The sequence below is a fragment of the Leptonychotes weddellii genome, chromosome 4 (genome assembly GCF_054177405.1).
Source record: "Leptonychotes weddellii isolate Sample4059 chromosome 4, ASM5417740v2, whole genome shotgun sequence".
NCBI lineage: Eukaryota > Metazoa > Chordata > Mammalia > Carnivora > Phocidae > Leptonychotes > Leptonychotes weddellii.
In genome coordinates, this window is record NC_138372.1 from 142,992,919 (window position 1) to 143,010,258 (window position 17,340).

At 38.8% G+C, this 17,340-nt stretch overlaps 1 protein-coding gene across 1 annotated transcript; it reads right to left on the reverse strand.

Annotated features, from left to right (window-relative positions):
• Positions 1-1,317: 1,317 nt before the first annotated feature.
• Positions 1,318-12,851, reverse strand: ABRA (actin binding Rho activating protein). The gene is made up of 2 exons (XM_006731719.3): positions 12,145-12,851; positions 1,318-3,241 (listed from the first exon to the last, which is right to left on the reverse strand). The coding sequence occupies exons 1-2, from the start codon at positions 12,807-12,809 to the stop codon at positions 2,764-2,766; spliced, it is 1,143 nt and encodes a 380-aa protein (XP_006731782.1). The 5' UTR covers positions 12,810-12,851; the 3' UTR covers positions 1,318-2,763.
• Between the last annotated feature and the right edge of the window lie 4,489 nt (positions 12,852-17,340).

Genomic DNA, 17,340 nt, shown 5'->3' on the forward strand with positions numbered 1-17,340 from the left:
GGTCAAAAAATAAATGCAATGTAATTTTGTTAGATACCAACATGCCCCCAAAATCTGGTCACACAATGTCATCAGATAACCCTTGTTGGGATGATGGTGAGTGAACCATAGTTCTCTAAAAACCTCTAGCCTGAGAGATTAGATCATACAGTGCATTTATAAAGTAAGTAATTCAACAGACATTAACTGTGTACTAAGAAATGTTGTAGGTACTGGGGATGAAAAGGAACATTCTAGGAATTCTAAGGAAGCATCTTCACTAAGAGGCCACTTTAGCATGGGCCAGATGGTCTTCTGCTCCTCTTATCCCTGAACAGAGTGACTTAAAGTACTGCAATACTTCCCTGAGCATGAGTTCCCATTGACTCAAAATTTTGGCTTACATAGAATTATCCCCACATCATGTGAGAATCAGCACCCAATATACCCTTTGGTAGTATTAAGAAAAGAAGGAACTTGAGTTTGGGAAGTTCACAGTGGAAGGCAAATGAAGAATATAGGTGCAGCCCCACTTCACTTGCGAAGTGAAAACTCAAAAGCAGATCTTTCCTCCTGTTGGGGGTCGTTGGGCAGAATGGTAAGAAGGTGAACTTGGGAATCAGGAAGTCCTAAAACTTCAAGTTAAAAAAGTTGAAAGGCATCAAAATGTGGTGGTCCAGACAGAAGGGGTTTTTATAAAATGCATTTCAACCACTCCAAAACTCTTGAAACTTCTTATTGAAAGTTTGGAAAAGAAAAATTCTGAAGATTTGGAAACCCATTGTATACTGCTTATTATTGGGGATTTAAAATTACCATTAAAATGCTGTTGATGGTGTATATTTATTTCATGTGTAATTTTCATTATTTTGACAACTATAAAAAATATCTATGAAGACTTTTGCCACCTGAGTTCTACTTATCCTTTTTTTTGTCTAAAAGCTCTGTTTTTCAACTATGGATTTTCTTATCATGTAGTTTTTAGGATAAAATTCTGTCATATAGCAGGCATTTTTCTCTAAGGGAACTAGCTTTCTGACTTCACAGCCATACCTTATTCAGAGGAGTGTTAATGTAGGCTCTCTGAGAAGATTTTCTAACTCCATCCTCAAATTCCAACAAATTGAAGTTTTGGACTAATCTGCGTCAGTGGCTGCATAAATGGTTATTGTTCAGAGTTGAATATAAGGATATTCTTCTGAAGCCTTGATCTAAATATTCCACCAATACTAGAAGTAACCCAACTTGCGCTCTAAAATTTTGTTGTATTTCAAACACAAGAAAGTGTTATTGTGCAATATAACATTAAAATAGTAATATATAAATAAGAACAGAAAATATAGAAAATATCTTTTATTCTTGTGCATGACTTTAAATGTTGACATAGGTTTCACTGTAATAGAAGTATACATCTTACAGGAAATTCTATTTAGAAATATTGGTCATTAATTTGTAATTTAACAAATCTATTAGGGAAACAAAAATGTACATTCTTCTTTAAGAAGACATTGGAACTTTCAGTTTGAAAGAGAATCATACATGAAAACAAAGATAATTCCTGTAAGTAGTTTAATCCATACCTTATGTTAAACCTAAACTTCTAACAATTATGAGTGTCTATTTTCTTGAGGTATTATAATTTGTCATTAATTTCTGTAACACAAAAGTACTATAATATTTACCAACTTTCAGTGAATTCAGTAAGAATTGTAACCTCACATCTTATTCAGTTTGTTTTTAGAATTTTGTAAGACACATTAAGTCTGAGAAAAAACGAGTAACAGATTAAGGCCCACTAAACTTCTCTGTCATCATATTAAACAGCTTTTTTCACTTTGACAAGACTAGTAGTGCCATTTTAGGACTTTCAGATATTTCATAAAATTTGTTGGAGCATCAAGAAAATTAAAATGGCTCAAATCTCTTCCTAATTTACCAATGCTTCTATCAGATTCCTCTACACTGAATATTCCACTTCACTGTAGAATTTTCTGTATTCCTAATTCATTGTTTATTGACATAAATGTAAGCAGCGTGATGCATTAAGTTTTCGAGAAAAAATAAACTTCTCCAAGAAGTCCTACAAAGACAGGTAATTCTGAATCTCTCACTTGTGTATTACTTTCACAGTGAAGGTAAACATACCGCCTTCTCCTTCAGCTTTCTGAACACCAGCGATGTTTGTTTTTATGTGGTTTGTGCAAATCATACTAGAAATAGGACAACTCATTCCCGTTGGAAATCTTTTAAATTCCAAGCTCACAGAGAAATTTCATCAATTTCCACATCTTATTTGGATACTTTTTACTTATGTGTTTATTTTATAAGTGATGCTTTGATAGAAATAATACAAAGTCAAGCTTCTTAGAAAATTTTTAGTTTTGCCAAACTTAACAGAATTCTTCCCCCAAAATGACACATCTTAATATGTTCTGCTCATGTTTACCTAAAATCAGCATTTTTCTTAGATGTAGTAATTGTTTATTGAAATATCTGTAATAATTTCTGCAATTCATAGCCAAATATTTTTGCCTGAAGGGTAAGTAGAATTTCAAATATTTACGCTATTGTATCCTAATAACCCTCTACATGCCTTCTGATATGCTGCGTGCTTCCTCAAAATCTTCAAACTTCCTCAGAAATAGAGTGCCAAAAAGTCATTAATATAAAAATTGTTTAATATTTACTAACTTATTACAGAGCAGTTTGCATTTTAATTTTTACTACGTTAGCAGTTGGTGTTAAGACAACAGTGGGTCAAGTCTGGCTTTCATTGTTGAAGGTTCATCGGAGTAGAGTAATCACAACATGGTCATCTCGGCCTTGCCATAACATCTCTCCTTCGAAGTCAACCAGCCCGTGCTTCCTGGCACGCATGAGAATTCCCACTACTTTATCTGAAATACGAACATATCTGTCAAAGAGATCTCCAAAAGTAACCTGGATCTTGCCATCTCCTCTGTGGCGGGCCATTGTGCGGATGATGAAGCACATGTCCATGATCTCTCTGTAGATGTGCTCCTCAGCTTGCTTGGCCCTTTCCGCCGTTTTGGTTCCCTCCTTGGGACGGCCGTAGCCTTCATCTCCTTTGTGTAGGCGGGTGGACATGGCCAGCTGATAATCGAATTCTTCACTGAAAGGATTGAGCTTCTGGGATTGGATGTGTTCATCAGCCCATTGTTGCCATCTCCCTTTCAGGTTGTCCACTTGGCTGTATTTCCGTTGGGCCTTGCAGCTGAGTTTCTCTGTAAATCTATTTGCCCTAAAAGGGAGAGTGAAGAATCAAGATACTGATATTTAACATCCAAGTGTTGCTTTCTCTTTGTACTTCCTGCACGTAGGCATCTTAACGTAAGTCTAATTTTTTTCATTATAAACAAAATACAGTACAATAAATTAGAAATGAAAGAAGAACAATTGTAACAGTTACATCATTGTTCTTTATTTTTATTTGAGGATAGATGACAACTACCACTGTTCTTATTTTGGAGCACCATAAAAAAATATTAAACTCTATTTCAAGAAAAAAAATGTTCTTTACACAAATATAATGTAAATATGTATGTCTTAAAGTTGCATGTTGATGACATTTTAGAATTGGAATCATATAAATGTATTAAGGGAAACCATTTTGTAAAGGACTTCAGAAACCACTTATTTCCCCAAAATAAGGCTTATTATACTAGCACATATACATTGTATTATTCACTTATATATGTATGTTCATATATAGATTTTTTTTTTAAGATTTTTATTTATTTATTTAACAGAGAGAGAGAGAGCATAAGCAGGCAGAGCGGCAGACAGAGGGAGAGGGAGAAGTAGGCTCTCCGCTGAGCAGGGAGCCCGATGCGGGGCTCGATCCCAGAGCCTGGGATCATGACCTGAGCCGAAGGCAGCCACTTAACCGACTGAGCCACCCAGGCGCCCCCATATATAGATTTTTGATGAGAGCATATTTATACTAGTATCAATGATGTGCCACAAATTATAGAATATCAAGTTGTATAGATAGAAGACAGTTGCTAGCAATAGTAACATTTATTGAATACTTGGTGCTGGCATTCTTCTAAATACTTTTTATTAATATTCCTATGACCAGTCTATGAGATAGGTATGACTATTCTCACTTCCCAGATGAGGAAGCTGAAGTCAGAATGGTTAAGTAACTTGCTTAAAGTCACAAACCTGGTAAGTGCTAGTGCTGGGATTTGAACCAGGCCTGGGTGTAACTACCGCGAAATACTGCCCTAAACCAGTGGCAAAAGTCGTATTCAAACACCAACTGTCTGAGGCTAAAGTCAGTACTCTTCCCACTGTGCAGTGATGTCTGTCACTCATGCGGGTACAGTGTCCAATAAGTAGATGAGTTGTGTTTCAGATGTGTGTGTGTCCTTGCAATTTGGAATGCATTTTCTTATAAAAAACAAACCCAACAACCTTGGAAGTATAGACCACTGGTGTCATGAAGGTACAGGCCTAATTTTAAAATGGGTAAAATTTATCTTTAAAAGATTCCTCTGTCTTTTCTGTATCTCCAGTCTCCTAGACTCCTTTTCCTAGGTCTCTTTGCCTTCATGAGTAAAACATGAACTCTTGGGCTATCTAAAAGTCAGAGATTTGTATTCCTCATCGTCACAAGCGACCTACCCTTCCCTCTCCCCAACACCAAGTGGCCTCATGTCTGGAAGCACAGGGATTGGAGATGCAGAGCCTCACTGAATTTGCTGAGTGAGCGGTATGCTTGAGCTAAGTAGCCCTTCCTATCCAAAGTCTCACAATTCTCTATTCAAAACCCAGTTACAGGCCAGATGTGGGTATTCCTCACTATCCAATCTTACTTTCCGAAATCTGGTTGTCTAAATGCAGGAGACTCACAGACATGGATAGGGAGACACAGCTACTTGTATTGGCATTTTCAAAAGAGGAATAACAGCCACTAGATGGCAAACTTTCACTAATTCCCATGTTTTATGTGTTCAAAACTATGCTTGCTGCATTCAGTTTCATTATGATGACAGAGCTCAAACGAGGGGTACGCTGGTACGTATAACACTGCTATTCTTTGTAGCCACATGGATAAAAATATATGACAAAGTTAATTGGGAAAAAGCACATAAAAAACTGTATACACAGTTACTGCAATTTTTAAAAGTCACATACATCTGGAAAAGTACTAGGAATTATACCACACTGAAGGCTGGTCCTCACCATTACCTGCCTCTCCATAGACTGTCCCTGTTCAGCCTCCCAGAGTAAGGGCTGTTTGTTCTCATTATCAGATGAGAGCAAACACCTTCTCCCCTGAGAACCATGGCAATACATGATGGGCATCCTCTTGAATAATGAGCTCAAGGCCATCCCAGCATAACCCAAAGCTCATACCTGATTTGAGGCAGGGACATCCTGTTAGAGAAGAGACTTGAAGCATCTCAGAAGAAAATGAAAAGAATGACATAATTTGTTAATGCATACTTGCGTCTCCCAAATACTGACTGTAGTTCTGTCCTATATTATAAAATGTAATACAGTAGTCCCCCCTTATTCATGGTTTCAATCCCCTGTGGGCAACTATAGTCTGGAAGCAAATGATCCTCTTTCTAATGAGTCATCAGGTCAATAGTAGCCTAAGGCTACATCACAGTGCCTACATCATTCACCTCACTTTATCTCATCACGCATGCACTTTTTTCTTTCTTTTTCTTTTCCTTTTTCTTTCTTTCTTCCTTTTTTTTTTTTTTTTTTTAAGAGAGAGAGAGCACATGAGCAGGGAGGGGCAGAGGGAGAGGGAGAGAGAGAATCCCAAGCAGGCTCCATGCCTAGTGTGGAACCCGACACGGGGCTTGATCTCACAACCCTGATCATGACCCAAACAGAAATTAAGAGTCAGACACTTATCTGACTGAGCCATGCAGGCGCCCATCATCACATTGGCATTTTATCATCTCACACCACCATAAGAAGAGTGAGTATAGAACAATAAGATATTTTGAAAGAGAGACCACATTCACATAACTTTTATTATAATACACTGTTATAATTGCTCTATTATTATTGTGGTTAATTTCTTATTGTACCTGATTTACAAATTAAGCTTTTTCATACATATATATGTATAGGAAAAAATAGTATATATAGAGTTTGGTATTTTCCTGCAATTTTAAGCATTCACTGGAGGTCCTAGAACAGATCCCCCACAGATAAGGGGGAGCTACTGTACATCTTCCCTTTAAGGAACTTCTGGCCACCTTGGCATACTTTCCATCTTTTTTGTTAAAGTATTTATGACACCTACTGTGTGTCAGACATTGTTTTAGGTACTTACTGGATATTCAATAATAAAAAAGTAAATAGCCATTAAAAGACATTCATGAAGATAATCAGAGGAATACCAATTTGAGTATATGGTAAAATTCTAACTATATAAAATGCATACACATCAAGGTGAAGAAATCACTTTTGTGCATGTGCACAATTGAAAATAATTGTTAGTATCCAGATGGCAGTTGATTTTTTTCTTTTTAAAAAATTATCTTTCCTGTTGGTATCATACTGATTTTATGATTTAAAGAAAGCAAAAAAAAAAAAAAAAAAAGGAAAATATTCAAATTAGCCTTCCAAGGTAACTTGTTTAAACTGTATGTTATATGGGTCTCTGATTCCTTGATGTAGGGTTTTTTCCCTCTATTTTGCATTAGGAACTTAGAGTCCCTGAATTTTGAAACTCTATGTTATTAGGGATAGGGTTGAGGTTGGTGAGGTAATAAATCTCTGAGGAAGTGGAGCATTTATCTTCTAAAAAAGCACCTCCTAAATCTTAATGTCCATTTGTTTTATTGTCAAATTGTAATTCCCAATAATAGGAGAGAAGGAAAGCAAAGGAATTGGTCTAATAAGCAAGAATTAGAACATAGGTTATAAAAAGTGAAGGAGGAACTACTTTAATGAGTATTTAATTGTCTCTATCTTATAAACGTTCTGTATTGTTTTTGCGTTTCCAATTTCTTTTTTTTATAACAGAATGATTTTACTTATTAACAGTTGAAAAAATGTAAGTAAAATATTATTAAATGTAAAATTCAGTAGCGTATTAAAGTATTATGACCAAGTTGAATTCATAACAGAATTAGAAGAATGGTACAATAACAGAAAAATTGATATAATTCACCTTATTAAGATTTTTTTATATTATGTTAATCACCATACATTACATCATTAGTTTTTGATGTAGTATTCATGATTCATTGTTTGCGTGTAACACCCAGTGTTCCATGCAGTACGTGCCCTCCTTAATACCCATCACCAGGCTAACCCTTCCCCCCACTCCATCCCCTCTAGAACCCTCAGTTTGTTTCTCAGAGTCCATAGTCTCTCACTGTTTGTCTCCCCCTCCGATTCCCCCCTTTCATTTTTCCCTTGCTGCTATCATCTTTTTTTTTTTTTTTTAACATATAATGTATTATTTGTTTCAGAGGTACAGGTCTGTGATTCAATACTCTTAGACAATTCACAGTGCTCACCATAGCACATACCCTCCCCAATGTCTATCACCCAGCCAACCCCATCCCTCCCACCCCCACCACACTAAAAAGCCTGAAAGTTCATGTTTATGTTTTTGAAGACTTTATTTATTTCTTTGTCAGAGAGAGAGAGAGAGGCAGGCAGAGGGAGATGCAGGCCTGAGCTAAAGGCAGACGCTTAATCAACTGAGCCACCCAGGCATCCCTGAAAGTTCATGTTTAAATCAGGACTAGAAAATCTTATACCTTGAATATCTTCTTGGTCAATGAACATAAGAAACAATATACCAGCTTATCCTGTTTTTTTTTTACCTTCAAGTAAAAATGTGAATAATAGTTTAGATTGAGCTTTAGAAAGACAATCTAGTACAAATTTATAGGAAGCAAAGCAATATTCAAAGACTGACATCACACCCATATTTTAAGATAGTAATATTTCATCTAAACTTGCCTTCTTAGTTTCTTCATTATTAATAAACAAATGTTCTTATAGTCAACAAATATTTCCCCTGTCCAATTACGTGCAAAGTAACTAATCCTACTAGACATTATAAGCATTCTAATTGGAGAGTGTACATTCATTCACTGAAATAAATTCAGAAATTTATTTATCTGTTAGCTTTAAAAATGGCATCAGTTTGAGTATTACTTTCTCATGTGAATGGGCTTTTTAGCAATCTAATGAGAATACAGGAACCAACTGTATCATAGTTTTATCATTTTGGAGTAATAATTATGTGGGTAAATTATTAAATATGAATAAACCCCACAGGAAATAAAAATTCTGAAAGGTATATTTCAAACTTAACCAAGTTCACTGGCACTGGAAACACTCTGGTAGGTGGTCTTCACCTGCATCACCAAACGATGCTTCAAAATGCCATGCTGCTGGAGGTGAACTTTTCTGGTCTAACGCTTGCATCGGCATGAAGCAAGCAAAGACCTGCTTTCATGGCCCCACCCCATAGGCTCTCCCGTAGAGGGAGCATTTCTCCTCTTTGCCCACGAACATTTCTCTGTCAGTAAAGCAAATAATTTCTGCCACCCTTTCCAGCTTCCCAGGGAAGTGCTGGGGAGAATCTTTTCCTCTGTGCATTGGTTTGCTTGCTCTTCTCCACAGGAATTCTAGCCAGTTTGATTAATGGACGCATGCCAGTCACAGGGTTACTCTTATCTCTGTCTGTTATCAATCAGGTTTGAGAGTCAGGCCTGTGATCCTTCTTGCAGATTGGTAACTGTTCTCAGACTCCATAGAAAGGGTTCTATGCTCTAGAATTGAGGTCAAAGAGCAGAAAGCCATACTTCAGCTCTATTTCTAGCAAAGTCCTTCAATATAGTTGTACCCAGACCTTACACTTAGGATGTTATTAGGATTCTGTTAATTAAGCTGACACTTTGACCTCCATTTTAGTTTTCTTGAGCCTGTTCTCTACTGAAAGAATCAGTCTAGCATAGTGGTTAAGAACATAAGCTCTGTCATCAGCCTTCCCAACTTGGTCACTTACTAACTCTATGACTTGGATATATTTCTTAATGTCTCTGTGTGTCAATTCCCTTATCTATAAAATGGGATTCTTGTTCTCAACTATTATTATTTTTGCTGAATATAACTTGGAGAGGATGAATGGATGATTGGCACTTGAATATTGCACCATTACTGTATGGGAGAGGGATGCAGTTTCTTTTGTCTAAAGGACTGGACCAAACAAGTCATGTAACTATATAATCAAAACACTCAATATTTTTAAAATAAAGCATTAAATAGAAATCATTGTCATAGTAAAACCCAGTTAGCAAAACTCTTAGTAAAGAGTATCTCTACTTTTTACCAAACCTAACTTGTTTTTGTTATCCATGGAACATCTTGACCACCAAAAAACCTCTCTTTCTTTCTACTTAAACATTCGTGGTATGTAATTTTCTCCCTATTGGTGGATATAGGTAAAGAATGGTGCTTAGAATGAAAAATGAATTAACAAAATCTCCTTTCATATAGGCTTACTCAATAATATCATGCTCATTTCTCAAGCAGTACTTGACAGTCCCATCAGACTTCTGCTGAAGCTTCCTGAGCACAGCTAGGATTACTGCTGACATTAAGCAATGCTGTTTCTGCATACAACATTCTGATACCCTATGTTCTCCAAGACTGAGAGAAAGGAACCGAAGAAGGGAAGAAGAGACTTAATCCCCCTCCTACATCCCAACCCTGGGGACCAATCTCCCAGCGTCCTGTAGGGTTGGGATCACCAGGAATGGCCCCCTGCATTATAATGCATACAACTTACTAAGGAGTTCCTCTGGGTCCATTGCTTTACATCATTAATATCAAAATAACTCAATAGGTTACATCTATTTTTTAGATGAGGACTAAGAGACAGGATTTGCCAAAGTAACCATGACTCAAACCTAATTGTCTCTCATTCAAAGCTTATGCTCCTCTCCATCACACTAAGAAGGTGTCCATGTACATGTCCGGTTTTAGGAACCTGAGAAGGGTCCTGTATGTGAGTCCCCAGTTCCAGTTTAGAGTGTGGTGAAGAAGAGAGTGGGATCGAGAGCCAGAATGCCTGGGTTCAAATCCCATAGGCTGTACAATCTTATCCAAGTTTTCTACTATGTCTTTGTCTTATGCCCCCGTCTATCAAATGTGGAGAATACTTATGCCTGCCCATGAGAATATTGTGAGGATTATATGAATAAACATATGAATAAACATAGACAAGTGCCCAAGAAGAGTACATGCATTGGAGATTGTCTCCAGTTGCCCACTTCCTACCTCTAGCTAATCCGAAGCATGCTGACAGAAGATCTTCACTGTGCCATCCTCAATCTTTATTCTGTTGGGTTCTATTATTCCATTTCTAGCAAGCACGTATCTGCGCGCGCGCACACACACACACACACACACACACACACACACACACAAACCAAATCCACAAGACCAGAATTAGACTACGGTTCCATATTTCCTGGTAGAATATTTATTCTGATTATGAATTTCTGGATTAATGTAAGTAGAGCACAAATCCAGATCTCTCCACAACATCCTCAAGGCACTGTGTGAGAGTTAGCACCAAGTCTGTTTTCAAAACTTTGCGTTTGGAGACAGGCACATCTCAGCTTTGTCACTAACTTGCTGGGTAAACTTCCCCTCTGAGCTTTAGTGCTCTCGTCCTTAAAATGGAATAATACTACCTGCCTTGTAGGATCATGAGAGTTAAAAGGACAGAGCATGTTAGCTGTCCATGGCATGCACTAAATGTGTGAGTGTCGTTACAATTATCTAGATTTGCCATTTCATTTTTCTTGAAAGCATGTGATGTCACAGTTCTAATTCTTTCAAATCACCTTTAAAGTCACAAACTGTCAGACAGCTTTTTGTCAAATTAGGTAATCAGTTTTGTTCTTTACTTTCTGATTGTTTCATAAAGCTTAAAAAGCATACCTACATGTCTAATGTTTCCAAAGGGAGTCAGTTTGTAAACATTCATCATATTAGAAGCTTTTCACATATTTTGATACTCTACAGTTGTGGAGTGAGATATCCTGACTTTCTATTATGTGGAAGTAGAGTTACTGTCTTAAAAGAAAATATGTATTTTTTATCTGAATGTATCAGTTTGACTCAGTGTGTGTGTGTGTGTGTGTGTGTGTGTGTGTGTGTATTTGACATCTAAATGTTTTAGGATTGCAGTATTTTAATGACCTAGCTTTAATAGCATTTCTGTCTTTGATTATCAAGAGAACAAACCTTTTCTGAAAGTTTGAAAAATTGCCAAATAATAAAATCTATGTGAATAATAATAGCTTTTATATATGGAGCATATGGAGCAGGTACTGTGCTAAATGCTTGGCAGCCTTAATCTCATTTACTTCTCCCAGTACAACAGAATTTATCCCAAAAGTTTACTCTTGCTATCATTTTACAAAGGAGGAAATGGGCTTAGAAAAATAACCAGTTCATGTGTGTGTGTTTGTGTGTGTGTGTGTGTGTGTGTGATGAAAACACTTAAGATCTACTCTCTTAGCCACTTTTGAGATTATAGTACAATATTATCAGCTATTGTTGGGGCAGAGCTGGAATTTGAACTTGGGTCTGTCTCACTTCAGAGCCTACTCTCAAGTTAGATGGCAGCCTCCCACCCGTTTACAGGGTCACATAGACCTGTGTCCCATGAGCACTATGTGGGTAGATGTGTCTCCTGATAATACTATAGACTGGTTTGAGACAAGGGAAAGTTTGCCCAGTCCTAGTCTACCAGCAAGCACATTTTCTGCAGAGAAATAAGCCAAGTTGCTACTCATCCTAGACTTTATTTTAAAAATGTCCCCAAGGCAGACATCCTTAGCTTCCTTACATCCTTACATCTTTAGCTTCATCTTTGTTGAGGCTAAAACTTGAGTATTCAGTTCAAAACATAAAGAAGAAACAGAAGAGCACAGGCCCTTGACTCAGAGGTCCATGTCTAGCTTGGTGCTGCCCCTTTGGCCCAGGGGCAGTGCCTTCCCCATAGGATCTCGCCGCCTGCCCACTTTCTAAGATTCTCATTCTAACTTTGGGAGCACTTCCCTGCTCTCTCAGTCCCTATGGCCAGTTGGGGCTCAAAGGCAGTATAAGCAGCTGAAGGGGGCATACACTTACTGGGAAGGCAAGGGGCGTTTGATTCTGGTGGTGGCCACCTGCTCTCCATCCTGCTCGGGCCTCTCCTCGGTCTCCCCTCCGTAGCCACTGTCCTCTGTGTCGATGCTGTCACTCCTCCACTTGGGCTCATCCTGTTCCATCTCTTTCCAGCCTTTCGTCAGCTCAGACACCAGGTTGGCACATTTCCTCCTCCGCGTCGGGGAGCCACGGCTGTGGAGGATTCTGTCAATGTCATTTTCTGGCTGCCCAGCTCCAGGCATGTCACTGTCCTCATATCGGTGGCTCAGATGGCTCACATCCCCTCCTCTCTCATAAGCTTTGCTGACAATTGTTTTGGTCACCTCTTTCCTTTTGATATGAGAGACTTCTGTGGCTTCCTCTGAGCTTTGTCCATCTCCATGTCCCTCTGACTTTTGGGAGGAAGACTTTGGGGTGGTCTGAGCTTTCTGGTGGAGAGTGGGGTAGATCACTGGCTTAGGAGCTTGGGGTGCATCCTGGGTCCCTCCCGGCTGCCAGCCTGTGGGCTCTTGGGCCTGCCTGGTGCTGTTCTCATTTGCCCACTGCTGCCAACCTCGGGCCAAGTTGATCACCAGGGTGGCTGTGCGTACCTTGCGGAGGGCACGCTTGGCTGGGCCCTCCTCTCTTTCCTTGTCTTCCGGAGCCATGCCACCCTTCTCTTCTCTGCTGGGAGCCTGGGCACTGGCTGAAAGGAGTATGGACCCAGGGAGTGCCTGAGATTTAAATAGAAGCCGGGTGTGGGGGGGTTGGGGAAGAGTTTGGTGACGGTGGAAACTATGTTAAACATTTCTTGCCAAGATGTGGTGCCTTCCCCTGATGGTGTGCTTTTTTTAAACCCTGACGTCTCCAGTTTCATCTCAGCAGAGGGACATCTCTGCTGGTGAAGGACAGTGATATGCATTCCCTTTCTTCTCAAGTGCCAGGGTGGAAATTACTAGATTTGATCATGTGCTCAGCCTTATGTTCTTCCTGACCTTAAAATATGTTCCTACCATTTATAGGAACATAAAATATGGGCACAAATTGTGCTAGGAATATTATAGGCTTATTCTCACTTAAATCTCAATATAGCTCTTAATTAAGTCCCATTTTATAGCGAAGTACAATGAAATCTAACTTCCTACAGCAGCTAATAATATCTGCAATCCAAACCCAAATCTGTCTGATTCAAAACTCGTGCTGTTTTATTCTAGTTATCAAAGATCCTAAGTTCCTTTTTTCTTTTGTCTTCACCTCTATTCAATACAGACCTTAGAATCACCTCATCCAACCTTCATTTTCCAGATGGGAAAACTGACGCCCAGATAAGGGGGAGACAAGGGCCAGGTTTTCCAGTCCAAAGCTTGAATTGTTATACAGACAGGTCATTTTGATAGACAAGATAATGGTCAAAATTTTGGTCCTATTTAAAATCTTTGAGACCTACACACATGTTGAATTTCATAGATTAATTTTAGGAATCCTTTCAAATGTTTTGAAAAAATATTTTGTTTTCAAAAAAGACCATTTAAAGACAAAATAGGTGAATGCTATCAGAAGCAACCCCACCCGACCTTTTGTTTTTAATTACACACCCTTCACAGCCCTTTAGATTCATGCAGAAAAAGACATTCATTCAATTCTCAGAACAAAGATTGAAATATAGTTTTAAAAAAGGACTGGATAGGTCATTTGGAGAGAAAATGACCCATATATGAAGTGTGCTAAACTAGATAAAAATGCTCAGGACTCAGCACTGAATGATTTCTTAAAGTACGACAAATAGAATTTCTTTTCACACAACAGTTCTATAGGCTTTAGAACTGTATCCTTTCCTCTAATCGATATTGATTGAGAGCTGCTGTCTAAGCATTAAAAAAACCATGAAAGTCAGTTAATTCTGATGATGAGACAAATTTATTTTAAAAATATGCTGATGTCAATTTTTCATCATGTAGGTCATTTACCTCCTAAGATTAAAACAATTTGGGAGATGATTTAATACTCTATCTAGAAATCTGTCAGATGTTGTAGTCTGAGTTCAACAGCATCTGATAATGTTAACTGAAACAAAATCCTTGATTAGGAGGAAATTGGATCACAAGGAAAGAAAACTATTACAAATAAAGATTTAAATCTGAGTCTGAAATTTCTGGCATAATTTCTTGGAATGTAGATACACTGCAGACTGTTTGGTTCCTCTTAGATTCCCTTCATCCCACATGGAATGTCTTGGGAAGGAACGGGGTTCTTCAGAGATGCCCATGAGCTTAGCCCAGGATCAGGCTAGTTTACAACTATCCAAGGAATTTTTCTGCTTCCCTGTGCACACCTGCTGCATATTCAATTCTGAGAGAGATGAAGTGGAGATAGCAAAATGTTATTAGTGTTTCAATATTAACAGGCATTGCAATCCACTGCCTGGGGCTTGGGACTGTCAGCAGACGGTCTTGGCAAAAAATTGAGGCAGCTCCTAACAATCTGGTCATTCCTTCTGAGAGTTCACTTCCAGGGCAACTGTGGTTCTTCATTCCTACTGCTCCAGAAGAGATTGTAAAATTTGTTTCTTCCTCACGTCTACTTTGGGCATTCCTTCCCTAAAGCAAGCTCTATATACTACCTACTGTACGTTTTATTTTTTTAAATTTATTTATTTGAGAGAGAGCACACACATGAGAGAGAGAGAGAGAGAGAGCGCAAGCATGAGCGGGGAGAGGCGGGGTGGGAAGCAGGCTCCCCACTGAGCAGGGAGCCAGGCGCAGCATTGGGGAGGAGGGGGCTCGATCCCAGCCCCCTGGGATCATGACCATGACCAGTACTGGGTGAACCAACATGATGAAGGCAGACACTTAACAGACTGAGCCACCAGGTGCCCCCCCTACTGTACATTTTACAAGAAATGTTCTATCTTCTTTCTTAGCCTAGATCTAGATTCTTAGGAGTTCAGTATTCTTCCTTTTTTTTTTTTAAGATTTTATTTATTTATTTGACAGAGAGAGACACAGAGAAAGAGGGAACACAACCAGGGGGAGTGGGAGAGGGAGAAGCAGGCTTCCTGCGGAGCAGGGAGCCCGATGCAGGGCTCAATCCCAGGACCCTGGATCATGACCTGAGCCGAAGTCAGACGCTTAACGACTAAGCCACCCAGGTGCCCCTATTCTTCTATTTTAATAGAAGGTGCAAAAGAAAGGAAAATGGAGTCTCAAAGATAAAGATATAGTGAAATAAGTAGTTTACAATGTGAGTTTCTTATGAAAACAGGAGATTAGAAACTGTAGGTGAAGTTGCAGAGCTGATTAATGAATTACCACCTAAGAAATTTGTCATAAGTGTGAAAGTGTTTTGAAAAAATATTAATTTTGGGGTGCCTGGGTGGCTCAGTCGGTTAAGCTTCTGCCTTTGGCTCAGGTCTTGATCCCACCAGAGCCCTGGGATCGAGCCCCGCATTGAGCTCCTTATTCAGTGGAGAGCCTCTTCACCCTCTCCCTCTGCCTGCCGCTCCCCCTGCATCTGCTCTCCCTGTCAAATAAATAGCATAAAATCTTTTTTAAAAATATTAGTTTTTACTTGATTGATATGGGCAGTACTAGGGAGGGATGGGGGTTGTATCTATAGTCTTCTTTGCATTATGCACTGAGAAGTCAAGTAGGCCTAACTCTCATCATCAGCTATATATTCTTATTAAAAAGACTTCAGAAACCTACATTTTCTCAAAGCTCATCTGAAACAATAATTCCATTGATCCTTTCTACATAAACTAATAATTCCTTTACTAGTTCAGTTTCACAAAGTGGGAATAAAAAGACTTTAATAAAGAACAAAAAGAGCTTCTGATTTCAATTGAATTGAATACATTCATGGAATGTATACAATGGGCGAAGCATGATGGTAGACAATGTGAGAGAGGGTAGAAAGCTGAACAAAATAGAACCTACTTTCAAGGTTTTCCCAATCTAGCCAGAAGAAGACACACATAACAGCTTTAATAGTTTGGGGAGAGCTACATTAGAAATAGAAATAAAGCTTTATGGGATCATTGAACAAAGGGTGACTGATTTTATTGGAAGGACCTCACAAAGATGCTGATCCTTTATCTGTTTTTTTAAAGATAGAAACTTAATAGGTAGATAAAGGGTACTCTGATCTGAAGAAACAGTTACAGAGACAAAGATACATGGTACACTTAGAGACCCTCTAACGGCCTGGAGTAGAGATCATAAACTCAAATGTCTGCAGGTCATGCAGGTCACTCAAATGTGTGAGGTGAGTTGGGTTTGAGGTCCAACAGGGGGTGGTGAGGACAATGGGCAACTGGTGAAATAATGTTTCAAGAGATGTAAAAAATGTGGATTTTTGCAAAAACTCCTCCAATTCTTTAAATGGTGACAGTTAATACACAAAAACTCACACATACATTCACACACAGTAGTACTGGGTGAACCAACACGATGTACCATGTCTTTGGATGAGATTGTTTGTGGGCCCCGGTTTATGAATTTTGGAGAAGAACATACAGTTTCTATGTGGTAAGGACAAGGGGCTAGGGAGTGGTAGGACAGGCCTCTGAGGAATTAAGTTGGAGCTAAATTGTGAACAACACCTTGCTCAGGAATCAGTGTTTTATCATATGGTGCTCATTGTATCACTGAAGTACTCAACATCTCCACAGGCATGACCTGGAGCTTCCTCAATTCAAGATGGAAGCTTTTACTTCTTAGTACAAATCCTCCTCTTTTCCTGTTCTTTCTCAGCTAATGTCACTTCCTCATGCCCATCATTTAAATTGAAATCTCTAGATCACTAGATCATCCTTGACCTGTAAACAGTCTCCCTATCCTAGTTTTATCTTTTTCAATCCAAACCCCACTTTACTGGTTCTAGATTTGATCATTTGGTAATGCGAATTTGAGATTGCATTGGACTTAAAATACTTCATAGGGTTAGGGTGAGGATTAAATGAGTCAATACATGTGAAGTACTTAACACCATGTCTGGCACGTGTAAGTGCTTGATACATGGCTACTGTTATTCATACCTCGACGTTGAGTCATGGGGTTAGAAAATTAAAGCTCTTTAAGTAATTCTGTTTGATGAAGGATAGGATTAATACCACACGCATGGCAGGGGTGAGTCTTCAGATGGGAAGGTCAACTGGGGTCACTTGTAAGGACTGGGGGCTGCAAGAGAAAGTTTATTTAT

What these genes read in the sequence shown, in the direction of transcription:
- ABRA (XM_006731719.3), bottom strand. Translation starts at nt 12,809, where the DNA reads ATGGCTCCGGAAGACAAGGAAAGAGAGGAGGGCCCAGCCAAGCGTGCC. An exon ending in AAACGCCCCTTGCCTTCCCA is followed by an intron (nt 3,242 to 12,144) that starts GTAAGTGTATGC and finishes TCTCCCTTTTAG; the next exon opens with GGCAAATAGATTTACAGAGA.